Genomic DNA, 15153 nt, shown 5'->3' on the forward strand with positions numbered 1-15153 from the left:
CTGCAGGACTCACACCTTGTGGTTTCAAAATTTAGTGCAAAGTTACATTAATCAAGACTGAGTTGTACAAAAGGTAATGGCATAGAACTGAAAATTTGGAAATAAACCCATATATTTTTGATCAATTGATTTGACAAGGATGCTGTATTAGTGTCCTATCATTGCTGTAACACATTATCACACATCTAGTGATAGTCCATATCTGGATTTTCCAGTGATAATCTGTATCTTGCTTTCTGGCTTCTAGAGACTGTCAGTGTTTGTGGCTATGTGTCTCTGCTTCATTTTCACATCATTCCCACATGTTACCTTTTCCTGATCCTCTTATGAGGACTCTTTTAGTTATATCTGACCCACCTAGATAATTCAGGATAATCCTCCTATCACAAGATTCTTAATTTAATCACTATACAAAGTCCCTTTTGCTATATAAAGTAACATTCACAGGTTCCAGGGAATAGGATATAGGTGTCTTTGTGAGGCCTCTGTTCAGCCTAACACAGGTGCCAAGGCAATTCAATGAAGAGAGAATAGTCTTTTCAACAAATGCTACATGGAAAAAGGATATCCACATGCAAAGAATGAATCTGCACCACTCCCTCACACATATACACAAATTCAAGATGGACCAAAGATAAAAATGTAAGGCTAAAATTGTTACACTCTTAAAGCATCAGTGTAAATCTTTGTGGTCTTGGATTACGAAATGGATACCTAAAGCTTAAGCAACCAAAAGGGAAAAGTAGTAAATAGGACTTCATCAAAATTAAAAAATTTGCAGTTCAAATGACATCATCAAAAAAATGGAAACAGAGCCCACAGAATTGTAAAAACTATTTTCAAATCATATATCTGATAACAATCTAGGATTCAGGCAATATAAAGAAATCTTACAACTCAGCAATAAGACAACCCAATTAATCAATGAGCACGGGACTTTAGTAGACATTTCTCCAAAGAAGATATACAGAAGGTCAATAAGCACATGAAAAGATGCTCAGATAATAAACAGCATTAATCATTAGGGAAATACAAATCAAAACTATAATGAGATATAACTTCACACCCACTAAGATGCTTATAATAAAAATTAAAAAGATAATCATAAGTGCTGAATGTAGAGTGATTGTGATCCTCATGCATTGTTGGTAGAAATGTGAAATGCTTCAGTCACTCTGGAGAACTCCTTAATAGTTAAAAGATACAGTTTCCTCATGACCCAACAGTTCCACTCCTAGAACCGAAACCATGTATCCATGCAAAGACTTGTGCACAAATGTTCCTATCAGCACTATTCATAAGAACCAAAAGATGGAAACAACCCAAATGTCCATCAAGTTGAAGACTGGATAAACAAATTTGGTTTATCCATACAACTGAATGTTATTCAGTCATAAACACCAACGAAGTACTTATTCATACTACAACACGGATGAACTTTGAAAATATTATGCTAAGTGAAAGCAATCATACACAAAAGGCCACATGTTATACAGTTACATTTAAATGAAGTGTCCAGAAGAGATAAGTCCATAGAGGCATAAAGTTGATTTATGGCTGCTCACCAAAGTCAGGGGGAAGGATAGAATAGGTGGTGACTGATAATGGGTATAAGGTTTCTTTTTGGGGTGGTGAAAATATTATGTAATTAGAAGTAGTGATTATTGCCCAACTTTGTGGTTATAGTTTTTTACAATCACTGACTTTAAATGAGTGAATTTTGTGATAAATAAATCACATCTCATTTTTTAAAAAAGAAAGATAAAGTGGCAGACCATATTTGACCCATGGAACATAGTCTGACAATGCTTACACATGAGAAAAAGATTTGTGCCTGATGTCTAAGGAGATTCTGGGTCTTACATAGTAGTACATCAGTAAATGTAAAATGAAAGAATGCATAAGTAAATGAGTAAGTATGCTATTTAGTTCCAATTCTTAAACCATCTAACTGGCAAAAGATCTTTAGCTGTTATTATCAGATAATTTTAATGAAAACTAATTTTCATGAAATTCAACTTATTTCATTCTATTCCTTTTCAATAGCTTATTCTCTACCTTCTATGTAGTAAATGATCCCTAAATTGTTAATGATTTTTAATTAAATCTTTCATCATAGGGCACTTATATGACCAGCTATAAAAAGACTTTTCCTTTTAGGAAGAATCATTTCATGCTTAAGAGAAATGTTAAAAATTTACATGACTATGGAATTGCAAATACTCCTTAGTGCCTTTATCAGAAATAATAGTGCTGTTTTTGGAATAACTGAGGTTGTTTTCCTGGCTTAGCTCTTACTTGACTTTGCATCTCTTTTACTCAGCAATGTACTAGGGGCTCTGGAGGATGCAAAAGCATACAAACTTCAAGGCATTTGTCTGTCTCCATCTGTCACCTCTCCCAGGTTTTGAGCATGCAGTGTTAGGAACTATTCAAAGTTCACTATATTAATATACGTGGGTGTGCAGGTGTATATTTGATAGAAAGAGCTATGCTGTGGGAATAGATGATCTCATAGTCTGCTTTCAGCTCCAAAGTTTGTTCAACTCAATGCTTCAATGCTACTCTTACTCAAAACAAGTAGTACTTATTATAGGGAACTCTTTCAAATTTTCTAAAGCTCATATACCATTACTGTACTTTTCTTGAAAGTATTAATGTCAGGTTATGAAGAGAAAAGCTGGGTCCCAAGAGTCCCTTAAGTGAGCTGCCAGGAAATCAAAGGCAGAACCTGAAACAAAACCTCTTTCTCACAGCTTCCTTCATATTTCTCTGCTCACTAGACCACAGATAATCCTTCACACAGTATAAAGGATCATTTGACCCATCACTGACATGAAGCCGCCCCTGAAGAGGACCACATTATCAATGTAATAGGATCCAACCAAGGAATCCAATAATGGAGGACAGGAACCCAACACGAGCAAAGTGTTTGATGCTGCCTGTCTCCTAAATTGGTCTACAAATGTCATTTCATCAATCAATGATTCCCACTAACGAAGAATATTTTAACAGACACACATCCCCTCCACCAAAATGAGATGTCAGCTGATGTAGAACCATAAATCCCCTACTTCCTAGAGTTCAGTTCAACATGCATTTATTATGAGCCTATTGTGGGCCCCCACATGCCAGATGCTACATGCAACATTAAAGATGTTCAAGAAATGCTCCCACATTCTGAGATATCCAGTTGTCACTGTGAGCCTGGCTTCCTCATGCCAGCAGGGTCTGCCTTTAGTTAGGCATGGTGGGTGCTGACTACCTTGAATATAATCTGCCTTTAAAAGAAGAAAAGCCAATTCTTCAGAAGCTTATATTTTTCTCAATTCAAGGCATCCATAACCAGATGGGGAAATGGGTAATACTGTCCAATTACTAGCATCCACATTCAGAGAAATCAGAAATAAATTCAGAAGTGAAAGAATTTTAAAATCACATAAATCTAGAAAATAGAAGACTGAATTCATTTGGCTATCTACTTTCAAATCTTGGGACCAGAGTACAATGATAAACAATCAGATATGCATTATTGGCGCATAATACTAAAATTCCTAAATAGTTAATTATGAAGAGGGCAAAAATGTTAGCTTTAGGTGATATCAGCAGCATAGTTTGGCCTAGGCAGGCTTTTCAAGAAGCATGTCAGACATTAATTATTTCTACGCTCATTTATTCATTGTTTTATTTTTTGGTGGAGTGGGAGGATTTTTTGCAGAAAATATGATTTCTGGAGTTATTAATTCTTAATAAATATCCCAGAAAGACTGTTGTTGATTGCACACGGACATGTGTATTTATGGTTTAACTTCTTATCAAGGCCTAGTTTGTAGAAACTTGCCCACTTTATGGAGATAGGTTAAATGATCATTCTGGAACACATTTTAAGACCTTCATTGTCAAGTTTTTCAAATAGCCTGTGTTTGCAATAACCTAGGAATATGTTCATTATTTATGTTGTATATAATAATATTTTGTCTTGTTAGATATGACTTCTACTTTTTCATTAGCTGTCTTTCCTCTGGTCAAACTAAAGTTTATCAAAATGGAGGCCAGGTGCAGGTCTGCCTTAAACTATCATCTTCCTTCAGCAGTCATCTTCTATTTTTATTCTGTGAAGCAACGCAAAGGTCTGCATCAGTCCTTGTCTCTTCCTCACTGTCTGCCTCAGAGGAAGAATGTTTCCAGCAAAATACATTTTATTCCATAAAGCAGCAGCTTTCAATTAGTCCCTAATAAGAGTTCCAGCTGATAAAACTAGGGTGGAAATCAGAGCCAAGAACCTAATTTATCACCATGCATGTGAATGGCAGAGATTCCGTTATCCAATCAATCTTGCCTCTCATTTCTGCAAAGGTCAGGCTGTGCCATCCTGGATTATAAAACATCACTTGTGGCTCTCCATTTCACTTTAACTTTGTCCCAGACACATTAGGTTTGTTATAGGAGAACTCACACAAAAAGTTCATATTTTAAAAAGCCATTTAGTGCTATGTCTGGCCTGCATTTTAACAGGGAAAACTGTTAGAGCACAGATCAGCCTTAGAACTCCTCCTTCATAAATTTATGTACAAAAGAAGAAAAGGTGTGTGTGTGTGTGTGTGTGTGTGTGTGTGTGACACATAACCCCTTTGTGCAAAATATCTCTTTAAGGATATTTTATAACAATTATGTTTCTTTCTCCTTTTGGCCCTAAACTATAAGGAATTAATAATTGTCTATTTTCTCTTGCTTTCCTCCTCTTCTCTTGCCTGTTACAATAGAATCATTTAGAAATCAGCCAAATTAGGAATGTGGTTTACAGATGGCAATTATGTTTATCCTTCTTTTTAAACTGGTCTTACTAGACAGAATCATGGCCATTCGTGATCTCTTCTTTTGTTCTGTTCTCTTTAACTTCCTGGGAGACCCTGGGATAAGGGATGTGAGCACTCCCATGCACTGCAGAGTAGGATAGGTTTGTGCTAATGACCAACAGACTAGCCTGGTAGGCCCAGAGGGTGCATTGCATGTGAAACACGGGAAAAGGCATTTCTCACCAGTTATGGAACTTTCTTTCTGGACATGGTCCTGGAAGCCTGTTTTATGCTTGCCTTCTCTGAATTTTGATATGTTGCAAGCAAACTTTCCAAAGACTGGATTGCTTTACATGTCATGCAATGTTTCCCAACTAAACCAACGGAAGCGGAAATACGTTGTAAATATACTGTGATGTTTCCCTGGCAAATACCCAAGAGGTTCAGCTGCTCTCCTCATCAGCAATTCTGCCTGGGATTCAGGGCCCTTGGGAAGCTGACACCTTGCCTGTTTTTTCACAATTCCATTGGTGAAAAAAAGAGCTTTAATGTGTCTCCAGGTTCTAGAATATACTAATCTTAAATGATTCCCCAAAGTGGCACTGATGTTGGCTTGTTTCTTTGGTTTTCACTACCAAATCTTGGCGCCTCTTCTTCCTTGTTATATTGGAAGCTTTGTGAAAATAGCAGCTGTGATGACCATTATTCATAACAATGATCTTGTATTGGGACTGAAACCATCCCCACCTTTCTCTGAGTTCTCACACACTTTCATCTCCTCCCATTCAACATGATTTCTGTTCCCCAAACTCTATTTGGAATATCCCTCTTGATATAAATCACATTACATTTTCCCATTTGCTTCCCCAGCTAGCTGCAGTCTCTAGACTTCCTCTTGCCCTCTTGTACAGTTTATGACATACAGCTTTTGGTTTGTTTGCTTGGTCAATTGACTAACCCTCATCCAAAGTAGCTCATCTAAGATTAGTCGGGCTACCCAACCTTGTGCATTTGTGTTTGCTAGCCTACCCACACAAACAGGATTTCTCTGCCAAAGGAGTGTGCACCTTAGGTTATACAGCTCCTTTATACAAATATACTTTCATAATCTGAATCATATTTATTTCCTAGACATGTTTCCATAGGGTCCTTGCATTTATTGAGTGAAGAGACAGTTGCATGTAACCCAGAGTATACGGCTAGCATGCTGCTGTCAACCAGTGAGAGTGGGAGCTATACAAGACTTCCTCCCAGCAGAGGCCAAAGGAAAGTAAAGGTTCCTCCCAAAGCCTTCATTTGTAGTTGACACTTAGGTAATGAGTTGCAAGCCTCAGGCCTAAACCCTTTCTCCTCCTTTTTTCTTGATAAACCCAAACCATACCATAGATATTTCTGATTTATTTATCCTTAGGATGTCAGTTTCTGCTCATCTCTGTTTTAGCACTACCTTATGCCTGTAACTTGAAAACTTTTGTTACCTTCCAGGATAGTATGCTCCATTCCAGACTCTTTTTCCAATTGAACAAAGAAAGCTTACCTTCCTCCCCTGAACTCTGGTAGTCATGCTGGGACAGATTGTCTGTGTATCCATCTGTCTGTATAGATTTGCAACAGATTCCTAGACAATATCACATAGACAATAAAGGCAAAAATATTTTTTCCTTTGGTCAGGTTTCCATGGTGCAATCTAACTCCCTCTGTGACACCTACCTCTTTTTAAACTTAAAAAAAATTTTTTCGTAAGAACACTTAATGTGAGACCTACCTTCTTAACAGATTTTTAAGGGCATATAGCACAGTATCTGTTCTCCATAGGTACAGGGTTGTACTGCAGATCTCTAGAACTTACTCATCTTGCATAAGTGAAATCTTATGCTCATTGATTAGCATCTCTCCATTTTTCTCTTCTCCAGCCCCTGACAACACCATTTTCTTCACTGAGTTTAAGTGTTTGAGACACTTCATATAAGCAGACTCATGCAATATTTGTCTTTGTGTTATTGGCATATTTTTCATAATGTCCTCAAGGTTCATCCATAACCTCTTTCTGAAGGGCTCTGAGTTCAGCTTTTCCAGAGTCTTCTAGAAGTATCTATCATAGTTGGCATAAGCTTTTCTTTTTCCACTTCAGGTTGACTGATTACTGCAATCTGTCCTATGAAATTTGTAAAGGCCACTGCGACAGTAGTCTCTGGCATGCTGTGCACAATCTGTAAAATCCCATCTGATTTCTTGCCATTGCACAGCATGGCACTCGGTGGCATCTCTCAGGGTATTGGAGAAAGCAATCTGAACTTTGGAGTGAGTTTCCCTCTCTCATTCTATTTTATGGTGGTTTACATAGTGCTGTGGTACAGCATGTGGGCCTTCTAGCTCACCTTGCCCCAGGCGGCATCTGTCAGTATGCCCCTTCAGTTGTGTAACACTTACCAGGCACAGAGGGAACCCTATCAGTGCCTGTGCATGGGCGTGTATGTACGCACACACTTTACTATAGAATATCATGAACTTTATGGGAAAACACGATAATTTTTGCTGCTGGTTGTCCTTTACTATGCAGTTCACTTTAAGACCATGGTTTAGTTTCAGAGTCACTTAAATAGCACACAGTAAGAAATGTAGATCTGCTGTAGAGGAAATATAATATTATGTATTTAAACAAAACCTAGAGCATTTCTACTTAATTTGCCATTATAAATAACCTAAACCGTATCAGTGCAGATAAATGCACTTTAGCCATGGTTTTTAGATGAGAGCTTTCTGGCCCCCTCTCTCAAATGCCCTCTGTAATATCTGGGCTGAGTGTACTATCTTTAAAGGAGGCATGAAAAAGGGGAAAGGGGAGGAGTACATGCATGGCTTGGGGCCATGCTTATTCAGTCCTGGAAGAGAAGGTCACCCAGGGCCTCAGACTTGAGCATCTGGGCTGAAGCACAATTACCCACACAGCTGAGTATGGATCACTGAACTCCATAGTTCCAAAAAATAAACCTAATTCCAATGCTGCCCTCTTGACCAACACAAAACACAAAATGACAGGCATAATGGTTTTCCCACAGATATTAATTTAAAAATACCTTTGGATTTTTTTTTTAAACCCACAATCTTCACACAAAGATTGCAACTACCTGAAAGACATGGGCTTGTTCTTGCTTTAAGCATGGAAATTAGTTTTCTGAGACACTTTTTGGATTTTGGGATTGTGAAAGGAGATTCCATGTCTGAAGATGAGGAATGAATTGCAATGTTTTTCTCTGTATAAAATAATAGGCATCATCTACTATGTTGACATCTGAAAATTCTGTTCTTGGTTTTCCATTCCAGGAATTTTTAAATATTAGCATTTTCTTCATCATTGAAAAGATATTCTCAGAGCATGATGATGTGCCCAAACAAGCTAAACAGGTAGAACCCCTGCATTAGGGGCATCACTAGGCTGGGATTCTCAAATTTCAGTGTGGGCATAAGACTAGCCATTTATAAGCCATAAATGATGAACCAAGCTTCTTTAAAGTTTCGTTATTTGTACCTGTAAAGAGAAGTTGTTCCAACTCTATCTAACTCAAAAATTGTGATGATTGAGACCCAAGACATAGAATGTCTCATATGAGCTGTGAAGTTCTCCACAGCATTATTGTGGAGGGATTGGCTAGTAATAGGCATGTTCTAAAGCATGGGTGCAGTTGCATCAGGACTGAACTGAAGCACTGCAAATATTACATTGTGCAAAAAAATAAGTGCATGATTAACCAAAATGGAAGCAAAGTTTGTGTAAATGTGATCCTTCCCAGTCAGTCAGACAAGCCATAATGGAGGCAAACATACTTTAGTTGCTGATTGAATAAGAACAGGGGCAGAAGTGGGTAAGTTGAGGGAGGGTGTGGCCTACAGGACCCTTTTGAAGGGAAAATGTGAGCCCTGGAAGAAGAAAGGGAAGAAACATTGACAAGTAGAAAAAGGCTGGGAGGGAAGTTCTTGAATTAAAGTATAAGGATTCCGGACGTGATCAAAGGCAATTTGCCCATCTTATAAGAGCTCATAACATGTGGGGGAGAAGGAAACCCATAGAGCCTGATTGATCTCATCACTCTTGGGGATTTCCTCTCACACTCCAATGGGACAGACCCTGGCTCTGGTTTGTATGAATCTCTGATCCCACATGGGCCTTTGAACTGATTTTCAAGTTCTTCTAAGTGGCCGCAGTGCCCAACATAGAATCTTGACCCTGACGGTTTCTGCCTAGGTCTTCACTGGCAGCTTCATCAGAGCAAAGGATTATTGCCACAGAAAATTGAAGACCATGAATTTTCCTTTGTTTTTTTTTTTTATCGTGGTAGTTGTTGGATTGTTTGCTTTATTTGAACCTGTGAACCTTTAGACTCTGATGTGTAAAAAGCGACACCCACTGAAGCCCATTGAGACAGTACTTCCAAGTTTATGCCAGGGAAGTCAGTCTGTCACTGGAGAGCAGTATAAGAAAATAGTACTTAATTAAATTGATCAATTACCATGAGCAAAGGCCTATTGAATAAATATTAAAAGACTGACTCAGTGAATGAGTTTATGATGCAAGGGACTCTGGAACTAGCAAAATTATAAAAACACATTTCTCCACTGAAGAAGTAATAAATAGGACTTATTACTAGGAGAATGAAAGGTTACCTCTCTCGGGGGATTTAGAGTTTTCAGTGGCATTTTTTAGCATTTGTGGCCTTATTAAAGCCTGTTATTTTCTTCCTAATTTGTGCCATTTAGAAATGATTTTCATTTAACTTTCCCATGGCTCATTTCTCTCCTTCAGAACATTCCCATATGATTCCCTGATAAAGTCCATGCTTTAACACATTTCCATTATGAAACTATAATAAGCAGCAACTAAATAGCAATATGAAACAGCCAGAACATAAAGGGCTGACAGGAGAAGAAATTGGCCATCTGGGTAGTAATTTTTATTCTTGAATGCCTGCTGCCTTTTGCTTCTTGTGGGTATTTTTGATCCTCTAGGTAAGGTCCCCTGCCTGATGGACAAGAACTTTAAAATGACAATTCCTACAGTTATTTGGACCTACAGTTCCTTATGCACCTTTCCCATAACAAAATCATCAGGCAATGCCTTCTGATGATATTCTGACTGCTATTCTTTAGCAAAACACCATAATGGAAAGCAAAGGTTTTCATTTTTGTCCCTTCCTCTTGTCCTTTGGGCTAAAATATCCTTTACACATTCCATTTAGTGGGTCTATTTTCTCTAGAGAATTAAGTGAGGGCCATTTAGCAACCTGGCCCCTTCAAACATGAATTTCCACTCAACAAATAACTTATGAGCACCAACCTCCTCTCGATGTCTTGTAAAATGCAGACATCATGGAAACAAGTCCTTGCCTGCCTAAGACTCACACGTTTCCTTCAAGTAGTGGCACAAACAGACAGTCCAGGTCTGACCTGGGTTAGAACCAGAAGCATCTTTAGGTGTGGAGAGTGTAAGTTGTGTTTCTCTGAGCGTATCCTCTCAGAGATGTTAAGCCATTATTAAGACTAAAGTGAGAGACAGGCAGAGTCAGTGGTCTCAGTCACATTCTAGTTCTTGGGCCACATAGTGGGTTACAAGTGTCTGCTTTATTATTATGTCTTATCATTGCATATGCTATTTTACATTAAAAATGAATAATAAATATTTTTTTAAAAAAAGACTAAGGTGAGAGAAAGAGCTAATGTACTGTGAGAGACAGGAGACACTAGGGGACTCATGTGATGACTTTACTGAATGTGTTTGCTGCCCTAGCAGCTCCCAGTGTGGCCCTGACCACTACCACTGCCCCAGCTCTGCACGTGAGCATCTTGTTGTTATAACCTGGCTACAAGTCTGCTTAAAACAGATTGTCACTGAGTATGGAAGATACATCAGATGGAGTCATGAAACCTTGTGGAGGTGGTGGGGTTTCCTTGGACTTTAAAGAAAGGGTAGGGATTTGTCAGCTAGAAGTGATATGAGCAATATTGAAATAGCAGACACATAGGGGGAAAATCAAATAAATCCATGTGACTAGAGAATCTTTATGAGTTGCTATTTTTTACACCATTAGTCAAGAAGGTGGGTGGGTCAACATCTTTCTTTCTACAGGGACATGCACCCTATCTTCTAATAGCTTGTTACTGAGAGTAGCTACTCTGCTACAGATGTAAATCACCAGTGTGGGCAGAGACCTAACTAAAGTGAGAGATCTGAATGAATGTAAAGATCTGTAGAAAGAGAAACAGAAAACCAGTAAATTGGCATTCAATAGGCCAATAGACCAGGTATTCAAAGTATGTATCAGATATACATGCAACTAAACAGTTTTCATTTTCCATCCAACCTGGGGCATTCTATGGGAGGGAGAGTGGAAATATAAGCTCTGATTGGTGTTGATAGTTTTAGTGCAGTGAGGATATCTCATCCATTTGCTCACAGATCCATGCATGAGGTATGGGAAAAATGACTTTTTAAATTAATTTTTCATCCACCCCATTTGTGCAAGGCATTTCGGCATATGTTTTATATCTCATATGAAAGCCATACAGCTTTCTTTAAGTTGTCTGGTGCATATTGAGGAATTAATAGAACAAATGCACGTGCTTAGTGAAAGCTTCATCTCCATGGTGCAGTTGGGTCAGCTAAACCCCCAGCTGTCCCCAGCTCACTTCCCTCCTGTCTGTTCAGTGGGGGGTAATGCCTTTTCAGAGGTTTGTTCTTGCCTCCACTGTCCTGTGAGTTTTTTGGGCAAACTTTTCTCCCTTACAACTTATTAGCTCCTTATTCTAATGTAGGCTCTGCTTTTGACCCTTTCATTCCATACTTGTCAGCATTCACCGTGTGAAAGGTGATTTTTTTTTTGTTACTTGATTCCTTACTTTCATCACAACCACTTCTACTTCTATTTTCCCATCTCCTTACATTTTGGCTTGCATATTTTTCACTTTGTGGTTTCCCTTATCCCTGTGCACTCTACATGTGAGAGCCAAATAGAACCCCACAGTTAAAAATAGTTTCTGACACTATTTGTGGTTCCTAAGATGTTGTCTGTCTCACAAATAACTTTTTCTCATTTGATTTCCATCTAACATGCTGACAGTGCTCCAATCTTGTTTTCTGATTATCCCATTACATAGCACTTTCCCTTGCATTTAGTGGAAACTTGCAAAGAATAGTTCTGTTTGGATAGCACTGCCTAGTCATCATCTACAATTTTATGGGATTTTTAAAAAGCAAGGGGAGAAAAGAATGCTGGCTTGCATTCTTATTTAAAAGGAAAAGCATTAATTAATTATTTTGGTAATATGTCAGATCACCCTTCATCAGCATGCTACACTAGAGCCATCTGTGCATCTAGAGTAATATATCATGTAATGGAACTATTCTGGTTTTTTTTTTCTTACCAAGGGAGAGTGGATGGTCTATATTGAGAAACAGTGCGTTTTAAATTCAGTCCTAAAAAGAGGCAGAAAACTCAGTTGACTACCCACTGGGATAAAATTTCAGGAAAAAATCATCACAAGCAAATGCATAGCAAGTAACCCAAGAATTCATTACTGTATTCATTCTTTTTACCATAAAATTGTAAATATTCAGTCAGTAATCATGTAGAGCCTTTAACAGTTTAGAAGTATTTGTCATGTATGTGTGTCTGTGTGTTTTAGCTATGCTCTGAAAACATCCTACAAATGGCTAAATTCATGTGAAGCCACAATGCCCAGGAGACTAAATGATTGCCTTTTAGTATTGACCATTTGGGGGCATAAAATGAAATTTTAAGTGCAAATAATATCACTTTCCTTATGCATTCATTCAAAGAACCTATTATATTCAAGAGTAAATTTTCCTTACATATATTTGTTTCAATTGACATCTTAAAGTACATCTGAGAATACAGTATGCGATATAATTGAGAGCTGGGCCATCTAACAGATGCTGTGTGAGCTCTTTGAGGAAATGAAATGATAATGAAATTCCTATTCTCTGTGGTAAGAAATGACCATCTTTTGTTCTCTTTTGTGAAGGCATACCATCATGTTTTAGTTGGTTTCCCCTGTGTTTTTCTTTAGGCAAGTCAGTAATTTCAGAGAAGTCAAATATATCTTGCTTTTGGGGAAGGCAGTTTGATTGTTTGGGCCAGAGTGTAGTTCTTGGGTTATGTTTGGCAGTCATTACTAAAAAATAGGCTATTTTTCTATAACTTGGATAGTTCCACATAATTTTTTCTCCTTTCCTGTTCTTGACAGGTGCATGAGGCAGTCCCATGTTACAGTGAGTGCAATCAGTATTCCTGGGTTGTAGAACACTGGTCTCCATGCAAAATCCACAATGAGCTGAGGTCCCTACGCTGTGGAGGAGGAATGCAATCTAGGAAAATCAGGTGTGTGGAAATGGAGACATCTGGGAAATGGGGCAGTGGAATTTACACATTTTTATAAAAACAATAGTGCTGCTTTTCCAAGTACACTCTTGTTTTCACATCATATACTCTGGCTTTTGCTCATCTTTGAGAATCCTGGAAGTGTATGTGCCTTGAACTGTCATATGTATATTGGGATTTCCTGCAAAGGACTTCAGCAGGAAAGCCAACTGCATGGAGCTGCCTGGCATCCCTCCAGATCCATGGCCATCACTGTTAACAAATCAGGAGATTTGACTGTTAAGTCATGTCTCTCTTTTGCTTTATGGTTAGTATTAGTTGATGGACATTATCTTAATTTTGGATGTCAATATCTTGAAAAGGCCAATTTAAACTCCCACTATTGGCCTTGGAAAATAAAGTCTGAGAATACCTATGAACAGTAGCAGTGTATTTTAATATAAGAACAGCACATCTTTGAAATAATTTTTTGAATGTTGAGTTATTTACTGAAAAAGCTTGTTTAAAGGTTTTGTTTTGTAAATGTAGCAGTGGTGAGCCGAAGAAACATTTGGCCTGAGTTCTTCAAAATGTTCTATTTAGAAATGATTTGAAAAGAAAGAAAAATAATTTCCTTATCAACTGAGGATAATGGCAATAAATGTTAGAGACTAAATAAGCAAAATCTATTAATGATAAACAATAATTAGTATGCAAAATCAAGGAGAAAACAGTGTAGTCAGCTACTCAACTGCATGAGCATAGTGCATCACTGTGCCAGCTTTAGGAAGCTCCACTTCAAATAGACAGATAGCACTCCAATCAGATGGCTCCCTACTGAGTTAACTGGTAGACTGAAGTCAGTTGCCAAGGCAGAGCCTCCTCGTGTGTATTGATTGTTACTCAGCATCGGTGAATTTACTTTGTTCAGTAATTCATTATATGCCCATCATTTCTGAGACTTTGTCCTGATAATGCAAAATCACTGTTAGGCATGTTAGAAGAAGTAGCTGTTGGCAAAATGGTAGAGGCACATCTCATCACCAACCCAAGCACACAGCTGACAAATTGTCTTTCTTTCCATTTGTTCCTTGCACATTCCCCTGGGGATTCATGTGCCTGGGCTGTCACACACCTGGGGCTCCTACCTTGTTCTCTTCAAAATATGTGTCTCCTGTGTCTTATTCTCTCCTGGCTTTGAGAAATGACTGACCAACCTAGTTTATCAAGTAACATGTAAAATGAGCTTTGGCTTCCCTCCCTCTCCTCCCAACCAGGACTATTAGTATCAAAGCAAAATCTTAGAAAAGAAAGCTTTAAAAGAATAAATTGCTACACATACGATTGTGGCAGATTGATTAAGGAAAAGCACACTTGAGAAAGAGGGCCTTTATGCCATACCTCTCAGCTCAAGCATACAGAGCCTGATATAATAATAACAGCAACCAAATGTCACACTGTTAGGGGCTGATTATGTCCCCTCAAAATCTATGTATGTAGTCCTAATCCCCAGTACCTCAAAATGTGACTCTGTTTGGAGATAGAACCTTTAAAGAGGTACTTAATGTGAAATGAGGTCATTGGGATGGGCCTTAATCAAATCTGACTGATCTCCTTATCAGAGGAAATTAGGACACAGACTACATAGATGAAAAGACCATGTAAAAACACAGAGAAAAGGTGGTCATCTGCAAGTCTGGGAGAGAGGCCTCAGAAGAAACCAATTCTGCCAACACCTTGATCTCAGACTTGGAGTCTCTAGGACTGCAAGAAAATTAATTTCTATTAAAGCCACAAAGTCTATGATATTCCATTATGGCATCTTTCACAAACTAATACATACTGTGTTGCATGTTTTATGTGTATGATCACATTTAAGTATGCAGAGCACATTTTCCAGGTATCTTGCATTCCAAATCACTATTGACCTTGCTAAAATCCTATTGTAATAAATGAAACAGCTTATCTGTTCTCTTTCTTGAAAA

The 15153-nt window shown here is 38.1% G+C and overlaps 1 protein-coding gene across 1 annotated transcript in view; it reads left to right on the forward strand.

Annotated features, from left to right (window-relative positions):
* The window catches only part of THSD7B (thrombospondin type 1 domain containing 7B), a 905223-nt gene that overhangs the window by 795962 nt on the left and 94108 nt on the right, over positions 1-15153 (forward strand). The window contains exon 16 of the mRNA XM_037020802.2: positions 13056-13189. Coding sequence (XP_036876697.2) covers positions 13056-13189 — 134 coding nt within the window. The remainder of the gene's footprint in view (positions 1-13055; positions 13190-15153) is intronic.

Source organism: Manis javanica, chromosome 7 (assembly GCF_040802235.1).
Source record: "Manis javanica isolate MJ-LG chromosome 7, MJ_LKY, whole genome shotgun sequence".
Lineage (NCBI taxonomy): Eukaryota > Metazoa > Chordata > Mammalia > Pholidota > Manidae > Manis > Manis javanica.